Raw genomic sequence first — 23,048 nt, 5'->3', positions numbered from 1 at the left:
TTGCATAACTGACCATGACGCATGTGCGTGTAATTGTAATGTACGCTGGAGGAGAGAGAAGACATGAAAAGCAAAATAAGTACAGTCATCCCTCATTTATCGCAGATAATTGGTTCCAGACCCGACGGTGATGCGTCAATTTCAGCAAAGTAGGATTCCTTATTTATAAATCTAATATTTTCGTATTTAGAGCATACAAAACCTGCTTACAACCTTCTAAATATGTTTTTTAACATTATTAGAGCCCTCCAGACATGAAATAAAACCCCTAAGGTCACCTTTACACTCGTATTATCCAATATATAAATCCTAAAAGACAGGAAATAAGCCATTTAAGACATACTGTAAATAAGGCATACTATAGACCAGGGGTGTCCAAACTATTTCCAATGAGGGCCGCATAAGAAAAAAATCAAAAGGTGCAGGGGCCGCTTTTTTTAAACCAACCCAAACAAAATATTTAATATAATGTATATTTACACATATAAAATATATTTATTCATTTTATCAGTGACAAAAGCGTATTCTTCTTCCTATTATTATTATTATGGACTGTTTCTTCTTACATTACTTTTTGGTTGTTTTTTTTGTTTTTGGTTTTTTTAATACTAACGTTCTACTTGTACATTTTTTTCTTATACTAATATGACTTATTCTCATAATATTTTGACTTTATTATCATAACATTATAGCATTTACCCAATCAAATTTTCCTAAAATTTCTAATTATTTGTTTTTTTTTCTTATATTACAACTTATATTACAACTTGTTTTAAATTACTGCTTTTTTCCCCATTTTTGCTGTTTTTAAAATTTTATTGTTTAATTGTATTTTTAGAATGTGCCACAAAGCAGTCGCGGGCCGCACTTTGGACACCCCTGCTGCAGACTCACACATGTTTGCATTGGGAGAGTTCTCTGTTGCTGTTGTTACTTCCTGTGGTGGCTATTGTCTCATCAGTGTAACATTACTGACACCTAGTGACCCGAGTAGAATACTTCACATCAACATGATTTGAATTCATTTTCTGAATGCCGTATACTGTATTTGTATTTTGCGTTGCCATTTTTAGGTGGAAAATGCTTAATTTAGGAGCGAAATAATAAAGGAATTGATATAGTTTGAAAAACCGTGATAGAATGAAGCCGCGAAATACAAAGTGCGACTCATGTCGCCTCTTTTTGTCGTTTTTTTAAAAATGTCACAAACAAGACCACTGCTCGTTTACAACAGCGATACGTGCTTTCATTTCCAAAAGTCTACAAAATAAGACCAGAAAAAGTCGCTAGATCTGTGGCTGGTTGCTTTTTTGAAAAAGAGTATCTAGAGGGGTCTGAATACTTTATAAATATAGCGACAAAGTTGCCAAGTCTGCAAAACTGATCTTTCCTGCTGCATCTTTTTCTTTGGTAGACCAAGTGAACAGAATACAGTCGGAGTAGCTTTAGGTCTTTTGTGGCTTTGCAGATGTCAACTACTGTATATAGGTTATATACCGTAGGTTTAGTCCCAGAAGTCACCCCTGGGGTACGCCACAAGCCACAAATATTGCTTCCTGTTTGTTAAGTAGCTTGCCACCCATCTTTTCTTGAATTTCTTTTCGATCACAGCGTTGAACTTCACAAAAAATGTGAGTTACCACAGTTACTTTATTGATTTAACAAGTGGGCAATCACTTTTTTCACGTAGGACCACAAAGGTTTGGGTAGTTTGTTTTCCTTGATACAAAACATCATCACTTAAAAGCTGCATTTTGTGTTTACTTGGGTTATGTTTGTCTAATGTTTAGGTCTGTTTGAAACGTTTAGGTGTGAAAACATACAAAAACTAAGAAATCAGTCATCAAATATATTGATGTGACAGGCCTGATGTGTTGTTCATGTTCCGTAGATGAATTTAAATTGATTCCGCACAAATGTAAAATTGTACTGCAGGAATACAATCCAGTTATGCATGCATGTAGTATGTAGCAAATGAATTGTAGTGTATATAGAATGTATCCTTCAGGGGACAAGGAAAGGCTGTTACACATAATGTGTCTCACCCTCAGCTTTGTCTTCCATTAGCTTCAAATTCAATCTTCTGTTAAAACACTTATCTTCCTGCAAACGAGCTATTTCTATCTAAAGCACCAACGTGACAAGAAAAGACAAACGGTAGTGAGTTTCGCTGTCGCTCTCTAGTGGTGGACATCCGGTAGTGCAAGGGATTTATTTCTTTCTCACATTGTGAAGTTTCATTCTTTCTTTCATTGCTTTTTTTTAATAATCATGAATGCAAAATTGGGCAATATTTATGTCATCACCTCACAGCTTTGGAGCTGTTGACTGTAATTTATAGTATTTTACTCGTCAAGATAAGGACGTAATTAATAATGATAGTAATAATATTAAGCAAATAAATAATAATAATGATGATGATGATCATTATATAATCTATTTTTAAAACAAATAACGCAAAGCAATAATAATATATTATTTAAAAATTAAATATTATACACAATTTGCAAGACATTTTTATCATTAGAAATTATTTTAATCGAAGATATATATTATTGATATTTTGATTTATAAATATAATAATAACTGTATTTATTATGATAGATAGTATAGTGATACGAATAACAATATTATTAGAATATGATATAGGCAATAATGATATATTATTGTTATTAGGTGGAGGCCAATAATAATAATAATAATAATAATAATAATAATAATAATAATAATAATAATAATAATAATAATTATATTATTAGTATTATTACTATATTATTATTGAGCAGTAATAATTATGTAGTTCATAAATTATTATTTATCATATAAATAATATTTATAAATATATATTATAACATATAATAATAAATAAAAACAAATTGTGGATTTCTATAAACAAAAAAATATTTTAAAAGTAAATAAACATTATTGACAATTCCAAAAACAATAAATGAAATAAAAAGCCAGGGAAAAGGGGAGGAGTTTGTCCTTAAAGTGACTGTCAGTAGTTGACATGGAGATAAATGACACAATGTAGTGTAGCTACAGACAACTTTGTGTGTGTGTTTTTAAAGAAGTGTGTCGGTTTTTTCGACAAAAGCGACGACAAAATGTTCGTCTCTTTGTTATCTACGTTGATTTTTTTCGACAGCCAAACGCTGGGCGAGTTCGTTGCCACCACCGGAACCTGGACTGGACCTGCTTTGAATGTCGATGACAAGAACTTTCCTCACCGAATCACGAACATGAATCCTGAACCTTTTCAGCTCCAGCATCAAGTACTCGATCCTCCACCAGGTTTGTAAGAAGCACACAGTGTTACATTAATACGAGGTCAAGCCTCATATTTGGCATGTTTTCAGAGAGGATACAAACCGACAATGATTTCATATCCTAATATTTGCCCCACATTTATTTCCAGTCATCATTTCGTAGATGTCAGTGTGAACATTAATGCCATTATATTTATAAATGGCAGTATTATCATCAATGCCAGTATGTGCTGGTTCGGAGTGGTGACAGCTTCATGACAAAGTGTTTCTCCATCTGTGCACGCTTCCCGCATCTTAATCACTTCGTCTCTGTCGTCTCTGTCTGTGTGCACTTTGTTGTCATATCCGTACAGTGACAAGTTAAATTCATCATTTTGCTGTGTTAGTTTTTATTGTAAAGTTAAAAAAAAACAGTGTCTAACTGGCTGTGTTCTCCGCAGTTCCACACAAACATGTACTCGCTTCTCATGACTAATTCATCCTGTGGTGGGAGTGCAGTCTTCATCACATGAGCGCCTATCCCACACAACATTGTCCACTAACACTTGGAAGGGGACCAAACAGGGTGTCTTTATGCAATGCAATTCCTCTTGGCCCCCCCTTGCTATTTGATTTGCATCCAAAGTCCTCCTCTGGGTCTCAGCCTAAGACATGTTCCCACAAGAATTTATGAACAAATTGTACCAAGATTTGACACAGTTCCAACTGAAATTAAGATCGCAATTATCATTATTGTCACACTCCCCATTGTCTTGTTCTGCTGGTCTTCATCGGACATGGACAGTTGACAGGTCAAGTCAATAACACGGCATGCTCGCTCACGCAACAGTACGAGTCAAATGCGATTGCTCCTCCCACGAGCTGATGAATGATAGCTCGCGATGCTCGTTGGTGGCGTCGGCCATCAACAGGTAGAACCACGGCAAGGGTACCAAGTCACCCCGGCTGGTGAGGCTCGCTGGGGGATAGGGAGAGTGAAGAGGAAGTGTCGCTTGTCATACCAACGACAGTGCAGTGCAAGTCTTTGACTACAATGGAAACAACATCTTTTTTTATTGTCGTCTTTTATAAATTACAACGGGGTCTCAAACTTAATACACTCGGGGGCCGCTGGAAGTAGCGTCTTGGTGAGGCTGGGCAAGTATTCACTATGGAATCACAGGGCCTGCCGGGAGTCCTTCCGGCTTCCCATCAGTTGTGAAAGTTACTTTGCATTAATGTACAGTAGTTGTTGTTCATTATTCCCCATAGTAGTAGCAGTTGCCCAATGTGTGTTTATTTACCCATTACGTGTTGCGCGTCATATTACGTGTCATTTTTGTGTTGGCATGGCAATTGTAGGTAGTGTCACTGTACAAGCTCACTGCCCTAGCGAGCACCTGTGACTTTGCCCAGGCTTCACCTGGTCACAACATTAAACTTATCACACAGCAGCTAACACTCAAACGTTATATCTCAGAGATATAAAATATGTAAAATGGGATATTTAGTGCACAGAAAGATTTTTTCAACTTTTCATCCAACACAACACATCATCAACAAGGTAAAACTGACCTATCTCGCGACGGTCTAATCCCAGCTCGCGTTCCCTATTAGTGGATGAACGATCAAACACGTGGTGAATGCGTGTCAGAATTGAACGGCGTCCTAATTCCGTTAAAACGTTGTTGGTGCTCTCTCTCCCTCTCTCTCTCTCTCTCTCTCAGTGAGCTGTGTCCTCCTGTGTCCATGTTTCCATGCCTTTCCATTGCCATCCATCTTCTATGCCGCTTACTGGGCATACTTTAGTCAGTTTGACTTTATTTTTATAAAATCACTGCTGAATTTTTTCCATTTTTGCTGTTGTTGTTGGGTTGTTTTTTTTTGTTTTAAATTATATTATTAGAAATATATTGTCCGCGGGCTAATAATAAAAACAGCCACAGATTGCACTTTGGACACCCCTGCTTTATATACTCGATGTATACGATCTCATGTGTAAGCAAGACAATCCTGATTGGCATCTCTTCCAGAGTCATGTGAATATGGAATATGCACACTATGTACCATTACTATGTCACAATGACTGCTTCAAAAGGTCACTACAACAATAAAGCTAGTGGCCTTTGCAAAGCACTGTATATTGTCACCATTATTTTCGTTCCAGTAGTAGGAGAGAAATCATTTGACTCTGGGGAGGGATGTCTCATGACTGTACACGAGTTTCCTCCAAGCATCTGTCATTAATCAGCTTTTGTTTTAACTCTCTGATTTAATTTTAACATTGTGGTGCTGCACCCACACATGAAACAGATTTGTCTTGCATTTCCCTATATCTGTGGAATGTATGACCTAATTCCAATACACACACCCCCGCACACACACACACACACACACACACACAAACAAGGCTGCCCATGTTTATATCAGCAGGAGTGGGTGAGGGTTGTGGGGGGTTTTCTGGAGATAAGTCGCTGTAGGACCATCTGTTAGTGCTGCCTGGTGGTCTCGCAGAACCAACCAATCAGCATGATTGTGTTTTATTTATTTCCTATTTTTTGCAGTATGCGCACATGTTTTGCTGGTTTATAGTGGGAGCGTAACTACAAAGCAACTTTGGAGATATACATTCCTTGCATGAATTATTTCACAGTTTTCCCATTTTGCCAGTTGTATCATTTGGGAGTTTTTTGGCTTGGAACTTTTTCACTTGAGTTTGAGTAATTGCACCATCTGAACTAGAAAGGGGCAACACACACACAGAGGAATGGCCACATTTAAATGCATTCATTTGTGTGTGATAACAGGCCTATTTAGGTTATATCGCACACAACATGGGCTCTATCTCGCATTCACATCAATGGCCTCAGATGGCCCATTTCAATCCTCATCATAAACCTCTTTGCAACATGCTTCGGTTGGCCAAATGGGGAGATTATTGTAATCTGGCATGAGACACCTGCACTTCAGATGTGGTGAGCCCCACTCCCAAAACACACAAAGGCAACCAAGTATTACCATGTCGACGCAATTGGCTAAGTGACGCTGATAACGTTCCACGTAAATGTAATTGCGATAGAGAGTGACCGAGGCCATGATGGAATCTCACAATGTGGGATATTTTGGCACCTGCTTGATTGGTTGGTTTCACCTCGTAAGAAAATGAGGTGAAGAGTCCAAAGAGAACAACAGAAAGAGTAGAAAGTTCTTTGTACACAAATATCGACTAAAGCAGTGATAAGGAATTATCACGTGGCAAAAAAACTCACGCAGTTGAGACACCCATAAAAAAAATGTCTCTTTGACACTCATCTGGCTCCCCCTTCAAACCAGCGATGGGCTGTTCACAAACGAAACAACTGTTAGAGCTGAAGTGAACGAGCCGTCGTTTTTTTCTGTTAAAGCCGCACATGATTGGTCAAAATGTGTGAACACTAAGCAGAAGGTTGTGAGAGGGGGTGTCCAAAGTGCAGCTCAGGGGCCATTTGTGGCCCGCGGCTGTTTTGTTATCGGCCTGCGGCAGATTCTAAAAATATAATAAAACAAGAAAACTAAAAAAAAAAAAAAAACATCACTTAAAATAGAAAAATATTAAGAGACAAAACGAGAAAAAGTCAATCTTACAAGAATAATGAAATAATATGAGGAAAAATACGGTCATTTTAGTAGCATAAAAGGTAAAATATTCAAGACATATTATGAGAAACAAACGGAAAAAATTAGGTTTCCATTGAAAATTTAGGAAGATTATTTAAGAGGAAAGTTGGAATATTTAGAAAATTAAAAAACAGAACAACAGCAAACTTTGCAAAGTTCATACCAATAATACGCTTTTTCACCTAATATATGACAAAGCTGAGCCAAGTGGCCCTTGCATCCCTTCATCCTTTCAAAAGTGAAAGGTGAAGAAAATGAACAGCAGGAAACAAAAACTGAGGCACTTTGTTTTTGAATGCCAATCTTCACTAAAAATATAGCAAAAACTGTTACTTGGATGCTGCTGTGTCTTTTTTGTTTTCTACATTTTAATTGTATTATGTGATGTATTCCATTGTAACTTGTATGCATGATCAAATCAAATGAAACCATTACTATTAGCATTACATTTTCATTTATATTTTGTTGGAGAATGTTTTCTTGATGTCGATGATGACATAATACACACAATCAGATTGAACTATTTGTCGAATTGAGATGGGTCTTTGTGTTTCATAATTACTTATTTTACTTTACTTTTTGGTAAGAAATCAATTTAAGCAACAACAAAAAAGATGTGAGGAGCTGTGTGGGAGCCGAGCCAAAAGAGCTGTCTCCTTTAAAAGAGCCAAAATTCACGATAACTGCTCCAAACCCTCCTGCTAGCTTGACATTGGCATTCTCCTCCGATTTCAGATCAACATTTGTTATACGAGTGACAGTTGTAATTATGAGACCAGATTCACCTCCAATAATCCTCCCACGTCTGTCGTCAATATGCTTCACACACTTATTAAACACATGAATTAAAATGATCAAATGTATAGACACCCAGCACTAATCAATTAAGATGATTGATGAACAGACGGAATCGGCGTCACGAAATTATGTGTTTCACTTTTGCAACTATGGTGCGTTGAGCAAAGTGCGAAATCTCAACGCTTGATGAAAAAACATCAGTGAAACAAGGACATAAACATGTAAAAATTGTGGGCTTTTTTTTTTTGCAGTGGTACATATATGACGTACATTTGACCTGTATTATTATTATGTATTTATAATTTCTACCGACTTAGGGTAAATGAGATGTGTTTTCTGTGGAAAACACTGCCTATTTTTGAATTTTTTTTCTGTCAAAATCTGTGTGGGGATCCACAGTGCACTCAGATTTTGAATTTTTTTCAAAATGTGCATGCAGCATCATAGCTCTCTGAAATGTTAGTCTCGTCGTCATGGACCAACAATTGCTTTCACGGTGCGATAGTAGCTAATTACCTTTGTGGATGTGGTGTCACAGCATCAGTAGATTGCAAACGGCACGAAAGAGAATCATCACACTTGAAGTATCTCTAAAAAAATTAAAAAAAAACACCCAAAATCTATCCTGTCACAGGTCTCCTAAATGCATCTTTAATTTTACTGACTTGCCCCCTATCACCATTTGTATTTGTGTCCATGTCTTCAAACACTTGAGGGGGTTCTTGGGTTCCATTTGGTTTCTTTTTGTGTTGTCTAAGGGGTTTCTGCCTGCTTTATTTGGAACTCTAGGCACCCTTGTTCTGTTACTGCAAGATTTAGGTTATGTGTGATCCTGTGGGAGTTCATGTGAAAGCAATAAATCATACGCCTGCGGGGTAGCAATACCAATCCAAGTAGTGTATTTTACAAAGTAATGAACATTATTCATGCCAATGAGGTCATATTAATTTGAACCCTACTGGAAAAAAAACATTCTTAGCACATACAACAGGACATTTATGTCTGTTTCAATGGTTTTCGCAAATGATGAAAAAACCTGCATGCCGATAAAAAGCCCCCAAAATGACTTTTTTTGGTCCTCTAAACCCTATAATAACATTAAACACATTTTAAATTCAGATTTAAGCCTTAAGAAACAATAACAGGCATACACGATACAGTACTGTACTTACAAAATGTGCAGTTACACAACATTGTACAGTATCTTGTCAAAGCATCTCCCTGCTGAAAAATGTTGAGTGAATTGGCTCATGAGACAGCGCCTTCAGTGTGGTTATAGCAATGCCAGCATAATATACAGTATTTTGTGGCCTACTGCTCATTGAAGAGCACACGTAAAAGTCTGATATTCTTATCTGAGGCTCACCCCACCCCTTCTGAATCCCTGCACAGTCAAAGGAGATCCACAACAAGCTGTTCAAAAATACTGCTTTTACTCAGATAACAATGCTTTGTTTAAAATGAAGTTGCAGGATCATACTAACATAGCAATGTCTTCTCACATTTCTAAGACGGTTTTTGGTTGTCGCTGTCTGTAAGTACGCTACAGAGTGTAAATGTTGAGAGTCGCAAGCTGTTGTGTGTAGGAGTGTTACATCACATTGTGAGCGGTGAAGTCGCCCTCTAAAATAGGAAAACCGGTTTTTAGTATTTGTGGGGTGTGGGTGTGTGGGGTAGAAAACTTTTTGGGTTCAGCGTTAAAGTATGCATCTTCAGTGTCGACTAGTTTGCATCCAAAACACTGACAACACATTTCTTATCTGTCCTCTCAGGTTGTAACTTCAGCTTGAGGGTCCAGGTTACTGAAATGCTGAGTCATCAGTACCTGAAGCAGGCAAAAGTCGATGTCTATGTAAATTACACCAGAACCAGCACAGCCCTTACTGGGGAGGATGGTGGTGTTTTGCTCCAAGTACCTTTCCAAACTGGATTGCCCATCACGGTTGTGGCCAGCAGGGACGGCTACATTTGCAGAGTGTTGCCATATAGAATCACCAGGACACCAAGTAAGTGTACTTTGTAAATGTGCTAAATATGTATGTACTGTATGTAACATGCATGTTTATACATGAACCTCCATTCAGTAAAGCAGTGATTCTCAACTGGTGGGTTGTGGGTCTTTGTCTGGGGAAAATAAAAATTATATAATGACCCCAATGTCCGTGAATGCACCTCGCATTATTGTCCGTGCTATTCGCTTGCTACACCGCGATGAGGTGCGTGCCATGTTTATGGGCGATTTTGTCGAGCTTGAGCGGGAGGGGAACGACAATGAGTGCCTTCCGTCTGACACAGGGCTGCAGATATCGGCTTGAGAAGAGCACGCCGTAAAGAGAGCGACAGCATCTCGCCGCCGCAGCTCACGTGTTGTTGCAATCAGTCCCTTTCAATATAAGATTTGAGAAGTTTGAGGTGAAAAATGGTTGCAATTTGGGTCACGGCTTGTCATTGAGGGGTGATGGTGGCTCCCGCAGACAAACCGGTTGAGAACCACTGCAGTTAAGTTTCTCAAGTGCACTCAGAGGGTTGAGAGCTGAAGTTTTTCTCATGGTAGCTTTCTTTGTTAACGGTCAATGTCACCCTTGCAGTGTTGGTATGAGAGGGATATTATTGTGTGTTACTTACAAATTAATAATAAATTATGTTATTTGTAAGTAAGCAGCACAAATGACTTTCAAACCGTACCATACCGATAATTACAAATGATAATTTACAATATTTTTTAAATGACACTTTCTTTTCTGCATTCATATATTTAATTCATTGTTTATAGAATTATTAGAGCTGTCAATTGATTAAAATATTTAATTGTGATTAATTGCGTTTTGTCCATAGTTAACTCATAATTAATCACATTTAATTGTAGATAAAAATATTTTTTATCTATAAAAATTAGAGATGTAAATCTCTGTGGTAAACAGTTCAATACGCAACTACAACGATAACTACATACAATTTTGTCCCACTGTTTTGACAGACCTTGAACGCACCCCCATGCTGAACAGATGGACTACTATACTATATTTTTAGCCTTTATCTTTCACCTCGTATTTGCTCCCAAATGCTGATACTATGTGGGAATGCATAAAGGTAAGAGCTGATGACCTTGGTGCTAATGTGCACAATTGTGGTCCACAACCTCTGTGAAAAACAAAATCCAGGCTCATGCTGGTAGATGGTGGTTCTGTATTCATTTAGTGCTTTTAATTTGATGCTGTTCCTGTCTTAGTTTTGCACAATCCATAATAAATAAGATACATTAGATTGCTATAATGTACGTATGTTTTACTGATGTGTTGAAAATGCGACCAGCTAGATAGCACGCTAGCTAATGCTATTTAGATCCATTGTCACTGACACTAGACGGCTCACATCTTAAAAAAACACTCATTTAGTTGGGACACTCGTACGCCAAGGTAGCATTGTATAAATGAAAATTCAAAAACTACCTGCAGCGAAGCAGTTACTCCTCTCTTCTCCCAGAGGCGACGTACTTCGTGACAACTCAAGTCACAGCGACGCAAATAACGCTGGTCTTGTCGAGAGAGCCATCTTCCAGGGCTTTGAAGCTAAACTTACCATTGAAAATACCTTTTTATTTGCACATTTCTGCTCAATATTTGTTCCCGCTGCTAGCTCTACGACAACTGCTGCCGCTGCGGTTCCTCAAACTGCAGCGTCGGCCGAGGGTCAAACAGGTTAATCGCGCATCAAAAAAAAAATGTAGCGCCGTTAACAGGAAACTTCTGTTAACGTGTTGACTTTGACAGCCCTAATAATTATACAATAGATATTTTTTCAGAAAAGGAAATCTTCACAGAAAAGAATTAATTGTCCCTTCATGAACGTACGCACATACAGGTACACCAGGACATGTGCTATATCTGACTCATCCATCTGTAGTGCAGAAAATTCATAATTTGCTATTCACATGAGTTATGCTTTCAGACACCAACCTAGTCACACTGTTTTTAATTTTCATTCACATTTCCCATTTTGGGAAACTAGGCCTCAGTGGAAACAGGCTGGAGCGTCATCCAGTGATATTATGCTTCAATTACCGTAGTAAACCAATTCTCTAACAACAAATGTCCCTCCTGTTTTAGTATTTTCGTCAGTGACCATGCCACTGCTGGGTCTTACTCAAGGAAACATCTGGCTGTTTGAAGACACTTTCCTCATCACTGACAAAACATCTGGTGCTGTATTGCTGTTATTTGAATGTACTTGTATAGTAAAAGTATAGCATGAACAACTATTTTGTGGTGTACTTTGTAGACGCTTCATTGAAGCCCATTGTCCAGTTTCCCAAGAGCCTGCTGAACCTGACAGACAGCAGTGACGTCGCCTCTTTACAAGCTTACTTGACAATCCCCAAGTTGCCTTCAGAGGAGGGAGAGTTCCTCAACACATTGGGCATCATCAGCAGTGCCTCAGGTTAATATGTCTGGATTGTGAAATGACCTCAAAATCATCTTGTCATTCATAAAAATGGTCAGTAAATGTGCTTTTTTTACAGTGAAAATCAATATCTGCCAGGAAATCTGGGACCCCATGAAAACAAATTACATTGGTCCCCCTGTGGGCATCTGTGGTCACCACATCTTTAGGACCTAACTGACACATTAAAACCTACTGTATTTTTATACTATTTGACTTGAACTTGAATTGAGTTAGATGCATGTTTGTCCCTTGCCACGTTCAAATTTCTCGGTTTCACTCTATCGCGATTTTTCAAAATAAAATAATAATTAAAGCAGGCTAAAAAGGCTAAATGACCGAAAATACAAATAAGACATTCAGAAGATGCATTCAAATACATAAAGTGTAGTATTCTACACTGGTCACTAGATGTCATGTTACATTGATCCAAATGCCTACTGGGTCTTATTTCTGTTATTATGGCTACTATATTGGGTAATGTAAAGACTAGAGGGGTGTTATTTCATCTCTAGAGGGCTCTAATAAATGTTTTTAAGAAGGTCATAAACAGGTTGTCTATGGTCCAACTACAAAAATATTCCATTGATAAATAAGGAATCCTACTTCACTTAAAAAAAAAAAAAAATGTACTTCACAGTCGTGTCTGGAACATTGTTTTATTTGTAAATATGTATTTGTTTGAGACAAAGCTCATTGTGTGGTTTTTACATGGCACCATCTGCTGGTTGCACTGTGGTACACTTGATGATAGCAAACTGAATGCCGCCTTAGCTCCTTTGGCTGGAGTTGAGTCAGTCCTCCATAATTTTTTTTAACATTACAAACAAAAGTGCAAAGCACTGTTTTGAAAGTAACAGCTCCAGATTTACAAGTAAAATGTACTTGATATATGAAAATATCATAATGTTCAGATATTTTCAGGTTTCTCTTCGTGTTATATTATTCGCTGTTTTTTTCCTAGGATACGTCAGCATGGAGTTGAATCCAGTGGCAGCCGTCAGTGTGCGACTATTTTCCAGGGACGCTGAGTTGCATATAAGCGGACCCATAAAGATCAGCCTAACTCTTCCTGACAGCTGTGGACTTCAGTCTTCAAATGTAGTTCCAGCATGGTTATATAACCAGACCACTGGTGAGTACACCATCACGCATGTGTAACGTGTCCCAAATATATTTTATATGCAGTAAACAATTTTCAGATACAGTATTTTAAATTTCACTGAAATGGTTCAGCTCACCATGTCAGAGTGAACGTGGTCCCCACGTGTCACTAGCATAGAGTTATGATGAGATATATTTGTAGTAAATAAGACCAGTGTTTTGACAAACATATGTCACATACCACATAGAGCATTTAACATTTAAACGCCGTTATCTGTTAAACAGATGAAATGTTTTATTTGTATCGTGCTTCACACATAATTTCTGGAACCCATGCCGATGAAGTCCAATGTATGTCCTTATTTTTTATTTATTTATTTTTTAAAGATATCATACCTGTTTTAGAATGCATTATTTTAGCGACATGTTATTGGTTTTATTAGTATCATCATAATAATTTTATTTTACAAATTCATTGCTCGTTTATCACAGTCAGTTGATTCCAGACCCGGCCGTGACAAGTGAATTTCCGTGAAGTAGCATTCCTCATTTGTAAATGGAATATTTTTGTGGTTAGAGCACAGGAAATATGTTTTTTTACCTTTTAAATATGGTTATCAACATTATACATGAAATAACACCCGTATAGTTACCTTTACACTTGTATCACCCAATATAGTAGACATAACAGATAATAAGCCATGTAAGACATAAATAAGACTTCTGCTTGTGTGTGATGTGTTCTCGTGCTACAGGAGGTGAATAGGAGAGCGGACAGGAAGTGACTTAGGGGGTTCAGAGTTGAGTTTTAACTTGCCGTGGGTTCCAGCCGCAACAGTAGCTCGTGTTAGGGATTGTTGTGCTCTCACCGAACATTACTGACACCTAGTGACCAGTGTGGAATACTGCATATCATCACAGCATTTTTGAATGTGTCTTCTGAATGCGTTTTATTTGTATTTTTAGTTCATTTAGCCATTGTTATACTCGAAAATGCTTAATTTAAGCAATATATTATATACATATACATATTATATATATACATATATACATATACATATATATATATATACATACATATATATACATATATACATATATACATATATATATATATATATATATATATATATATATATATATATATATATATATATATATACACACACACACACACACACACATATATATATATATACACACACACACCCTTTCCAAAAAATTAGAATGTCATGGAAAAGTTGTTTAATTTCCATAATTCCATTCAAAAAGTTAAACTTTCATAGATTATAGATTCAGGGCCCACAATTTAAATGATTTCAAGTATTTATTTGTTTATTTTTACATAATTTGGGCTTCCAGCTCATTAAACCCACGAAAACAGGAATTCAAAAAATAAAATACTGTGAAGAAATCAGCCCAAATTTTGCAGGGCATGAATGCTTTAAACTGAGTGTCACACACGAATCATCTACTAAACTCAAATCACCTGCACAGGCTTCCCCAGGTGTCATTAAATTGCTTCAGTTTGGTTCAATTGTCTCAGTTGGGTTCAATATGGGGAAGACTGCAGACATGACAACTGGCCAGAAGACCATCATTGATACCCTCCATAGGATGGGTAAGCCACAAAAGTTCATAGCTAAGGAGGCTGGTTGTTCACAGAGTGCTGTGTCCAAGCATATCAATGGAAAGTCTAGAGGAAGGGCAAAATGTGGCAGGAGAAGATGCACCAGCAAAAGAGATGACCGTGTGCTTCAAGAATCTGGCAGAGATCCAGAAAGAGTGGAATGAGGCGGGAGTCACAGCTTCAAAAACCACCACATTCAGACGCATCCGGGAGATGGGCTACAACTGTCGGGTTCCTCGGGTCAAGCCACTTCTGAACCTGAGCCAACGTAGGAAGCGTCTCCACTGGGCCAAGGAGAAGAAGGACTGGACTGTTGGCCAGTGGTCCAAGGTCCTTATTTCCCATGAAAGTAAAGTGTGCCTTTCATTTGGGAATCAAGGTCTAAGGGTTTGGAGGAAGACGGGTGAGGAACAGAACCCAAAGTTGCCTGAGGTCCAGTGTGAAATATCCACAGTCCGTCATGATTTGGGGTGCAATGTCCGGTGCAGGTGTTGGTAAACTCTGCTTTCTTAAATCCAAGGTCACCGCAACAGTCTACCAGAATGTTTTAGAGGACTTCATGATTCCTTCTACTGAGGATCTGTATGGAGATGCAGATTTCATCTTCCAGCAGGACCTGGCCCCTGCCCATACCGCCAGAAGCACCAAAACCTGGTTTGATGCCCATGCCATCGCAGTGCTTGACTGGCCAGCCAACTCACCGGACATAAACCCCATTGAGAATCTATGGGGTGTTCTCAAGAGGAAAATGAGGGGCACCAGACCCAACAACAAAGAAGAGCTGACAGCAAGCATCAAGGAAATCTGGGCTTCCATAACTCCCAGGCAATGCCACAGGCTGATTGCTTCAATGCCACGTGGCATCGAGGCAGTGATTAAGGCAAAGGGATTCCCAACCAAGTATTGAAGATTGACATATCGTTTTGAAAGTACCATATTTTGATTGATTTGATGCGATCCTAATTTCTTTCTTTTTTTTCCTGCAAAAACTGAGAAGTAAATGGTGATTTCTTCACAGTATTCAAATTTTTTGAATTCCTGTTTTTGTGGGTTTTATGAGCTGGAAGCCCAAATTATGTAAAAATAAACAAATAAATACTTGAAATCGTTTAAATTGTGGGCCCTGAATCTATAATCTATGAAAGTTTAACTTTTTGAATGGAATTATGGAAATTAAACAACTTTTCCATGACATTGAAATATTTTGGAAAGGGTCTGTGTGTGTGTGTGTATGTATATATATATATATATATATATATATATATATATATATATATATATATACACATACACATACACACACATACACATACATATACACACACACACAAAATATAAAATATATAATAAACATACGATGTTGACTAGAGTCAAATCCTAGTGTGGTAACACATGGCCAATAAAGCTGATTCTGATCAAATGTACTTAAATATGCATATCTTTGACTAATAATAGTCCTTCAGAATCAGCATGATTTATTATTAATATGCAAAACCATGATAAAGTGAGGCCACGAAAGTCAAAGCGCAACATGGCGAGGGATGACTACTTACTTTGGACAATAAAAAAAACAAGTGGTAGCTGCAAATGGCCCCCGGGCCCCACTTTGGACACCCCTGATCTTCAGTGTTATGACGGGCATGGATCTGCGCATTTTGCAAATGTAACTGGTTGCTTGTTGATGAGGTAATGCTAAGTTGTCATCTAGTAGTTAAAAAATGATTTCCAGTACATATTTTTTAGAATGTTTCTCATTTATCATGAACATGAATAGTACTTTTTATGGAAAATGCAATACCATCACCATGTATAGCAGATGGATGATGTATTTATAGGAACACAAACACTGTAGATGCTTGGCTCCCTCATGAAGACGCTGCTGAACTACAGTAAAATGCACTATTGGCAATATTATCTCCCTGCTGATTGACTGAAATCACATAAGCTACTCAAAGTGTGGAATGCAGCCTCAATTTGATATTACATTACATATTAAACAACCCAAACAATATTGTTTATAGTTGGGATGAATACTTGATTCATTTGTATTGTTTATTATGTCACTTAGGTGGCTGGATGAGACAGGGATTAGGGACTGTGGTGTCTATGGATGGGAAACTGATTTGGACATGGACAGCTCCTCATCTTGGTGACTGGATTGCTGCACCGATGCCAACTAGTGGAGGTAAGTGCTGGCGTTTAAGCAATATACAGTCATGGAAAAAATGACTAGACCAACATTGTTTACTTTAATGCCCGATACAACTAAAAGGTACTTTTGTTTGGGCAAATATGGCAGTACAATGCTATAGCTATTCATGTAAGAACTTAAGTGTTTTTGGTTACAGAAACCCATGGAAGTGCCATGCTAGATATCAGCTCTTAAATTAAACTCTTCTGAGCTATATTTGTTATCATTCTGTTTGTCCAAACAAATGTACCTTTAGTTGTACCAGGCATTAAAATGGATCAATAAACTGAACGAACAAGTACTCTTTTTCCATGACTGTAATAAATGCCAACAGTATTATTTAGTTTGACAATTATATACATCGTCTCAATCTTCTTCAACCTATATGTGTTAGATGTCTTTGGAACCGGCCTCCTCAACGACTTCTTTGTCCGTTATTCAACTTTCCTGATGGTTGTCCTGGGAGCAGTGCTTTTTATCTTTGCCTGTCTTCTCGGTGGATTGTTGAATTATCAGAGGTAAGGAGGCTTATTACCAACATGGGATAAAGCAAGGGCCCGCGCGGTGGCGTAGTGGTTAGCATGTTGGCCAGACAGTCAGGAGATCGGGAAGATCTGGGTTCGAATATCCGTTCGGCATCTGTGTGGAGTTTGCATGTTCCCCGTGCGTGGGCTTTCTCCGGGTATTCCGGTTTCCTCCCTCCATAGACTCTAAATTGTCCAATGAGAGTGTGAATGGTTGTCTATATGTGCCCTGCGAATGACATGCCAGGGTGTACCCCGCCTCTCGCCTGAAGTCAGCTGGGATTGGCTCCAGCTTACCCGCGACTCTAGTAAGGATAATGTAGTATTCATATGAACCATATTATGTAAACGATCACCAAAATATCCTCCATCTATATATTAAGAAAAATAAACAACTTGGTTTTGCAGTTGCCTTTTATTGTGGCCAGCCATGTTGTCTAATCAAGGTGTTGATATGCCACGCCTGTGAGGTGGATAGATTATCTTGGCAAAGGAGAACTGCTTACTAACACAGATTTAGACAGATGTGTGAACAATATTGGAGAGAATTAGTTCTTTTGTGTACATAAAAAACATGTTGAGACCTTGACGTCAACTCATGAAAGGTGGGGGGGGAACAAGTGTTATACATCAACATTATCATGCTATCCGTGTTATCACATTATCAAGGGTTATACGATATATACAGTCGTCGCTCGCCACATCGTGGTTCAAATTTTGCGGCTTCACTGTATCACTGTTTTTCAAAAATATATAAATTATTCCGTTTCATGGCCCCTTTAAAAAAAAAAAGCATATTTAAGCAAATTTTACATATTTCTTTGTCTGACTTAAGCATTTTCAAGCTTAAAAATGACTGAATAAACTAAAATACAAATATAAAAGGCATTCGCAGGATGCGTTCAAAGATGTGATGCAATCTAGTATTTTACACTGGTCACTAGGTGTCAGTATTGTTACTGTAATGTTCGGTGAGACAAGCACCAGACTTCATCACCAGAACAGGTTTTTATTGTAGGTTTAAATTCTCACACAACAGGCACAGTAATAATATAATAATCATAATAACACGGGCTACTGTTACAGCCCTAATCCACGCCAACCCAACTCCACATGTCCAGAACACATTTATTGCCACACAAACGAGCTTTTGTCTTATGTATGTCTAGTATGTCTTATTTTCTTTTATTATATCCACTATATTGGGTAATACGTGTGTAAAAGGTGACTATAGGGGTGTCATTTCATGTATAGAGGGCTGTAATAATGTTCAAACTCGTATTCATGTTTTCTATACAAAAATATTTGATTTATAAATAAGGAATCCTACTTTGTAGAAATTCACTTGTCACGGTCGGGTCTGGAACCAGTTAACTACGATAAATGAGGGATTACTGTATTATTTGAAAATATTGACACAACTCAACTGCAGTGCTTTGTTGTTGCAACATTTGCCGTTAACTGATTTTCTTCCCTTGTTAAATTCTAGTTTTTACATTTCTAACCTTAGATGACATACTGTAGCATTGTGACACATGCACTTCTGACTTTGCCTTATACTTATGTTTTTTGTGCAGTTCACAACGAACATTGTATTGCGGTTGATTCTCAGGCAGTGATAAATATGACAAATGATGGTAAATATGATCATCTTATGTCGAGATAATATTTTCATAAAAAATAAATGTGGTTATATTTAAAACTAGGTCAATTGTCCAAATACTATTGAGAGACTGAAAATGGAGGTGATCGCCAACTTATACAAACCAAACAACACAGGAGAGGAGACTGAAGGTGAATGTTGTGACATTTAGAATAATTTGCAATCATGAATCCTTGCCCCGGGCACAGGCAACCAACACAACGCCACTGGTTCCTACCAGCAGAGAGGCAACGAGCATCACTGCTGCATAGCATGTTACAATGATGTAGCAAATGCAAGCTTTAAGACTCCTGTCCATCTTGTCTTCTACAGAAGCTCTGCAAGGGACACGAAGGGTAAGCAGATCTTACCACTGACAAGAAAAGACCAATCCACCACAACAGGCAACAGCGAAGACATTGCAGGATATTCTGGTGATGTCACTCCATCTCAGCATGGCCTGAAACAATTATTTACTGACATGAGTGCTAACCAACACAATGTTACTTTTTCCATCTATAACGCCAATATTATAGCCAATCCCAATGCTTTGGCCACTAGTGCTGAACCTAATGATCTGGTTCCTTCACACACTCCAGAGATGATAAAAGTTCCAGCCCCTCTTGCAGACAATTTATTATTTTACAACCAGCCTGTTGCCATTCTTCATGCTTCAGCATTTTTCCAAGTGGAAGAGCAAATGGAGCAGCCCCACTGGAGCAAGGCAGCCACTCAGCCACAGGCAGTGGCTTTGAATGGTGATTCCACAGAGAAAATGCCCGAAAAAAACTGCATTCAAAATTTGCCAGCCGTCTCCATTGCCACCCAGAACCAAGGAGGAGACAGCGAAGAACAAGTTGACAAATTAAATGCTCAGGATCCAATATCGCCAAACAAGTCTAGAGGTCAGTGTGGTCTACTGGAATCTGCATCAGTCCCAGAAACGTTAAGTAAAATGAGGACCAGCAGACACTCAATGGATGCTGTGACGGAACTTTCAAAAACATCCTCGTCTCAACCACCTCGGGCCTGGTTTGTCACCCTGGAGGGCAAACCTGCAGCCGAGATCCATTATGCTGTGGCAGAACAGCAGAGGAGACGAAGAGCGGCGGAAAGTCAAGAAACTAGTTTAGATTCAGGTGTGGATATGATCGAGATGAACCAGACACCTTCAAGGAGAGTTGTAACACTGGAGCGGAATGCTACTTTTGTTAAGAGAACATCAAGCAGCAAACAAACATCACAGTAAAGCAAGAAGAGGTTTTTGCACCATCAAATGAACGGCTGCTTGCCACATTTCCCTTGTGACAAGGTCATAAACCACAAATAACAAAATGATAAATTGAAGTGGTTGAGTTTTTCCAAACATGCCACTTTTAATCCTACCCCATCTCTGATATGTGATTTTGAGGGTTTTTTTTGTTTGTTTGTTTTTTTAAATGACCAAAAAAAAATGTTTTGCCATTATCATGACCTCTTATCACTGATGGATAGGAACTGGAAACAGGAAATCTTTGACTGCCTCGCACATATTTAACAACTAAAATAATACTATTAACCACTAGCCTTGACATGAGTGTGACTTAAAGTTCAATTCATTCCTCGATGTACCGTCCACTGGAAACTACTGAAATCCTTCAAAAGGTTTAGATTCCCTCAGACCAACGCAGTTGACTGACGTGCCGCGTGCTACCAGATCCTTCCACTAGAGGGCATACTTACACAAGGTTTGTTCAATTACTGCTGCAGTACCGGTACTCTTTTACCATCATGTGTAATAAATACAGCAGGAAGCTTCACCTTCAGTGATGGTCTACTGTATATTCTGTATTGTGTGTCTGTTGTCCCTTGCCCCCACTCTGTTCTTCTGTTCTGTCCCTTTTAGAGAGTTGCTAACTGGAGTAATGAGACTGATTCGATCCAAGTAAATAAATACAGTACTGCAGATTCTGATACCGATACTTTTTAGTTAAATTTTTTTTAATATTGTATTATTGTGCCTTTAAATTTGTTGACCGCACCATGATTACAAACAAAATAAAAACACAGTACAAACTTTTTCTTATATATTATAAAATCAAAACATTTAGCAATATATAAACACATCAATATAGAACAGTGTAACAATATGAGCAAAATAAGTCAATTGAGCAAATTACCTAACAAAAGCAAAAAATATAATTGGCCCACATTCAATCCTTTGGATTTTTGCCCCCAAATCCCTCCTAGTCCAAGAACTTATTCCCAGAGTTCCATCACCCATCTCTAAAAGCCTGACCTGATTCCTATTTTGGCCGATACCAATTATTTAAAATAACTGACAGCACACGCCTTAAGTGTTCCAATCTTACTTTGTTGAAAAACACTGAATAATACCTGTGATGAAACAATACAAACTGCACATGAGGTACTTCTGTCTAATATGATTGAAAAGTTCAGAAAATTGCTGTCCAAACTACAAAATGATTGTTTTGAAAACATGAGAAATAAAACACTAACAAAACTTACACAACAGGTTACGCTGCAGACCTGATTTGAGCCTCTTACCGAAAAAAAAAGTGCACGACAGAAAATGTCAGGTCATCCTGTCACGGGCGGGCACGTGGCCGATAACAGGATCCCAAAATGCAGAGTGGACAACAACTTCCGTAAACAAAAATATATTTATTAATACAATATAATATATGTGACAGTCCAATGACAAAAAGCGCCGGGTACATCCACGGCAAAAAGGTGTAATAAAAAAAATCACTGCACTAGCAGGACAAAAACAAGACACAAGAATGTCCAACTGCAGATACAAAAACACAAGCAGAGCAAAGCATGGGTACTTACTGTACAACTTGGGAAGTTTGACCAGAAGCTACAGAACCACGGGAAGCCAAGACTGAGCGTGAACAAGTAACAGGTGTGCATGAGGAGACAACATGGCAAGGAATGAGACTCAATGCAGGGTATAAGTAGGACGTGGTGATTGCAAGCAGGTGTGTCAGAGCTCCTCCCTCAAGGTAGGTAGGTGTGCTGCAACAGAGAGACACAAGATGGCAGCAGAGCAGCACCCCAACTCAGGACACATCCAATGCCATGAACCCCATCATTTTTCTCGAAGTAGCTTTGCTCTTTTCACTGGCTTTAGCTTTAGCCTTAGCTTGATTGCTAGCTGGCAGTCTGGGGAGGTAGATAAGATCAGTGGATAAGATCTGTTTCATATGTAAGGATCAGCTGATTGCTGATCCCCCAAAATTAAGTAAATCGGAGCTGTGAATGCTTATAAACAATTTCACAATATACATTAGTACCACGTTTTTTCTTATTAATTTGTTCCAAAAGCTCAGATGAAAAATGATTGGATGAAAACTGAAGCCATTTTTCCCATAGGATATTATGGAAATCCAATTAATCTGAAATTTTGGTTGAAAATCTAATCATACAGTACAGGGCAAAAGGACGAGTGTGTAACGTACAATGCTGTACGAACACGAGACAGTGTGCGAAAACCCGGGCAAGATTTCGACCAAATGTTTCTACAAAAACCAAATCATACAAAAACTGGGGGGTTCAAAAAACTGAGGTTGACTGTAGAAATATAACAGTATCAACAATGTAACAATAAGACCAACATAAACAAACACATTGAGAATTGTAAAATGTTTCTCATGAACACAATTCTGATACTAGCGTGGGTATCGATACTATAGATTTGGATCAATCAGCCCTCCACTACTGTTTGGCATGATCAGCAGTTGCATTGCGGAGTTCTGCTCGCACGGCAAGAAGACGCCTGATCGTTCTACCGCATTACATCAGTCTTCTG

General features: G+C 38.2%; 1 protein-coding gene across 1 annotated transcript; it reads left to right on the top strand.

The window, feature by feature from the left end:
- The first annotated feature begins 3,005 nt into the window (after nucleotides 1-3,005).
- On the top strand, nucleotides 3,006-22,512 carry LOC129188171 (protein FAM171B-like). Its single transcript, XM_054788334.1, has 8 exons — nucleotides 3,006-3,294; nucleotides 9,476-9,709; nucleotides 11,810-11,902; nucleotides 11,982-12,140; nucleotides 13,108-13,278; nucleotides 16,946-17,062; nucleotides 17,463-17,586; nucleotides 19,568-22,512. The coding sequence occupies exons 1-8, from the start codon at nucleotides 3,021-3,023 to the stop codon at nucleotides 20,481-20,483; spliced, it is 2,088 nt and encodes a 695-aa protein (XP_054644309.1). The 5' UTR covers nucleotides 3,006-3,020; the 3' UTR covers nucleotides 20,484-22,512.
- The last annotated feature ends 536 nt before the right edge of the window (nucleotides 22,513-23,048 follow it).

The sequence above is a fragment of the Dunckerocampus dactyliophorus genome, chromosome 9 (assembly GCF_027744805.1).
Source record: "Dunckerocampus dactyliophorus isolate RoL2022-P2 chromosome 9, RoL_Ddac_1.1, whole genome shotgun sequence".
NCBI classification, from domain to species: domain Eukaryota; kingdom Metazoa; phylum Chordata; class Actinopteri; order Syngnathiformes; family Syngnathidae; genus Dunckerocampus; species Dunckerocampus dactyliophorus.
The sequence above is the reverse complement of the archived record's forward strand: the minus strand, read 5'-3'. Positions and strand labels throughout refer to the sequence as shown.

What these genes read in the sequence shown, in the direction of transcription:
- LOC129188171 (XM_054788334.1), top strand. Translation starts at nt 3,021, where the DNA reads ATGACACAATGTAGTGTAGCTACAGACAACTTTGTGTGTGTGTTTTTA. An exon ending in AGTACTCGATCCTCCACCAG is followed by an intron (nt 3,295 to 9,475) that starts GTTTGTAAGAAG and finishes CTGTCCTCTCAG; the next exon opens with GTTGTAACTTCAGCTTGAGG. An exon ending in TAGAATCACCAGGACACCAA is followed by an intron (nt 9,710 to 11,809) that starts GTAAGTGTACTT and finishes CTCCTGTTTTAG; the next exon opens with TATTTTCGTCAGTGACCATG.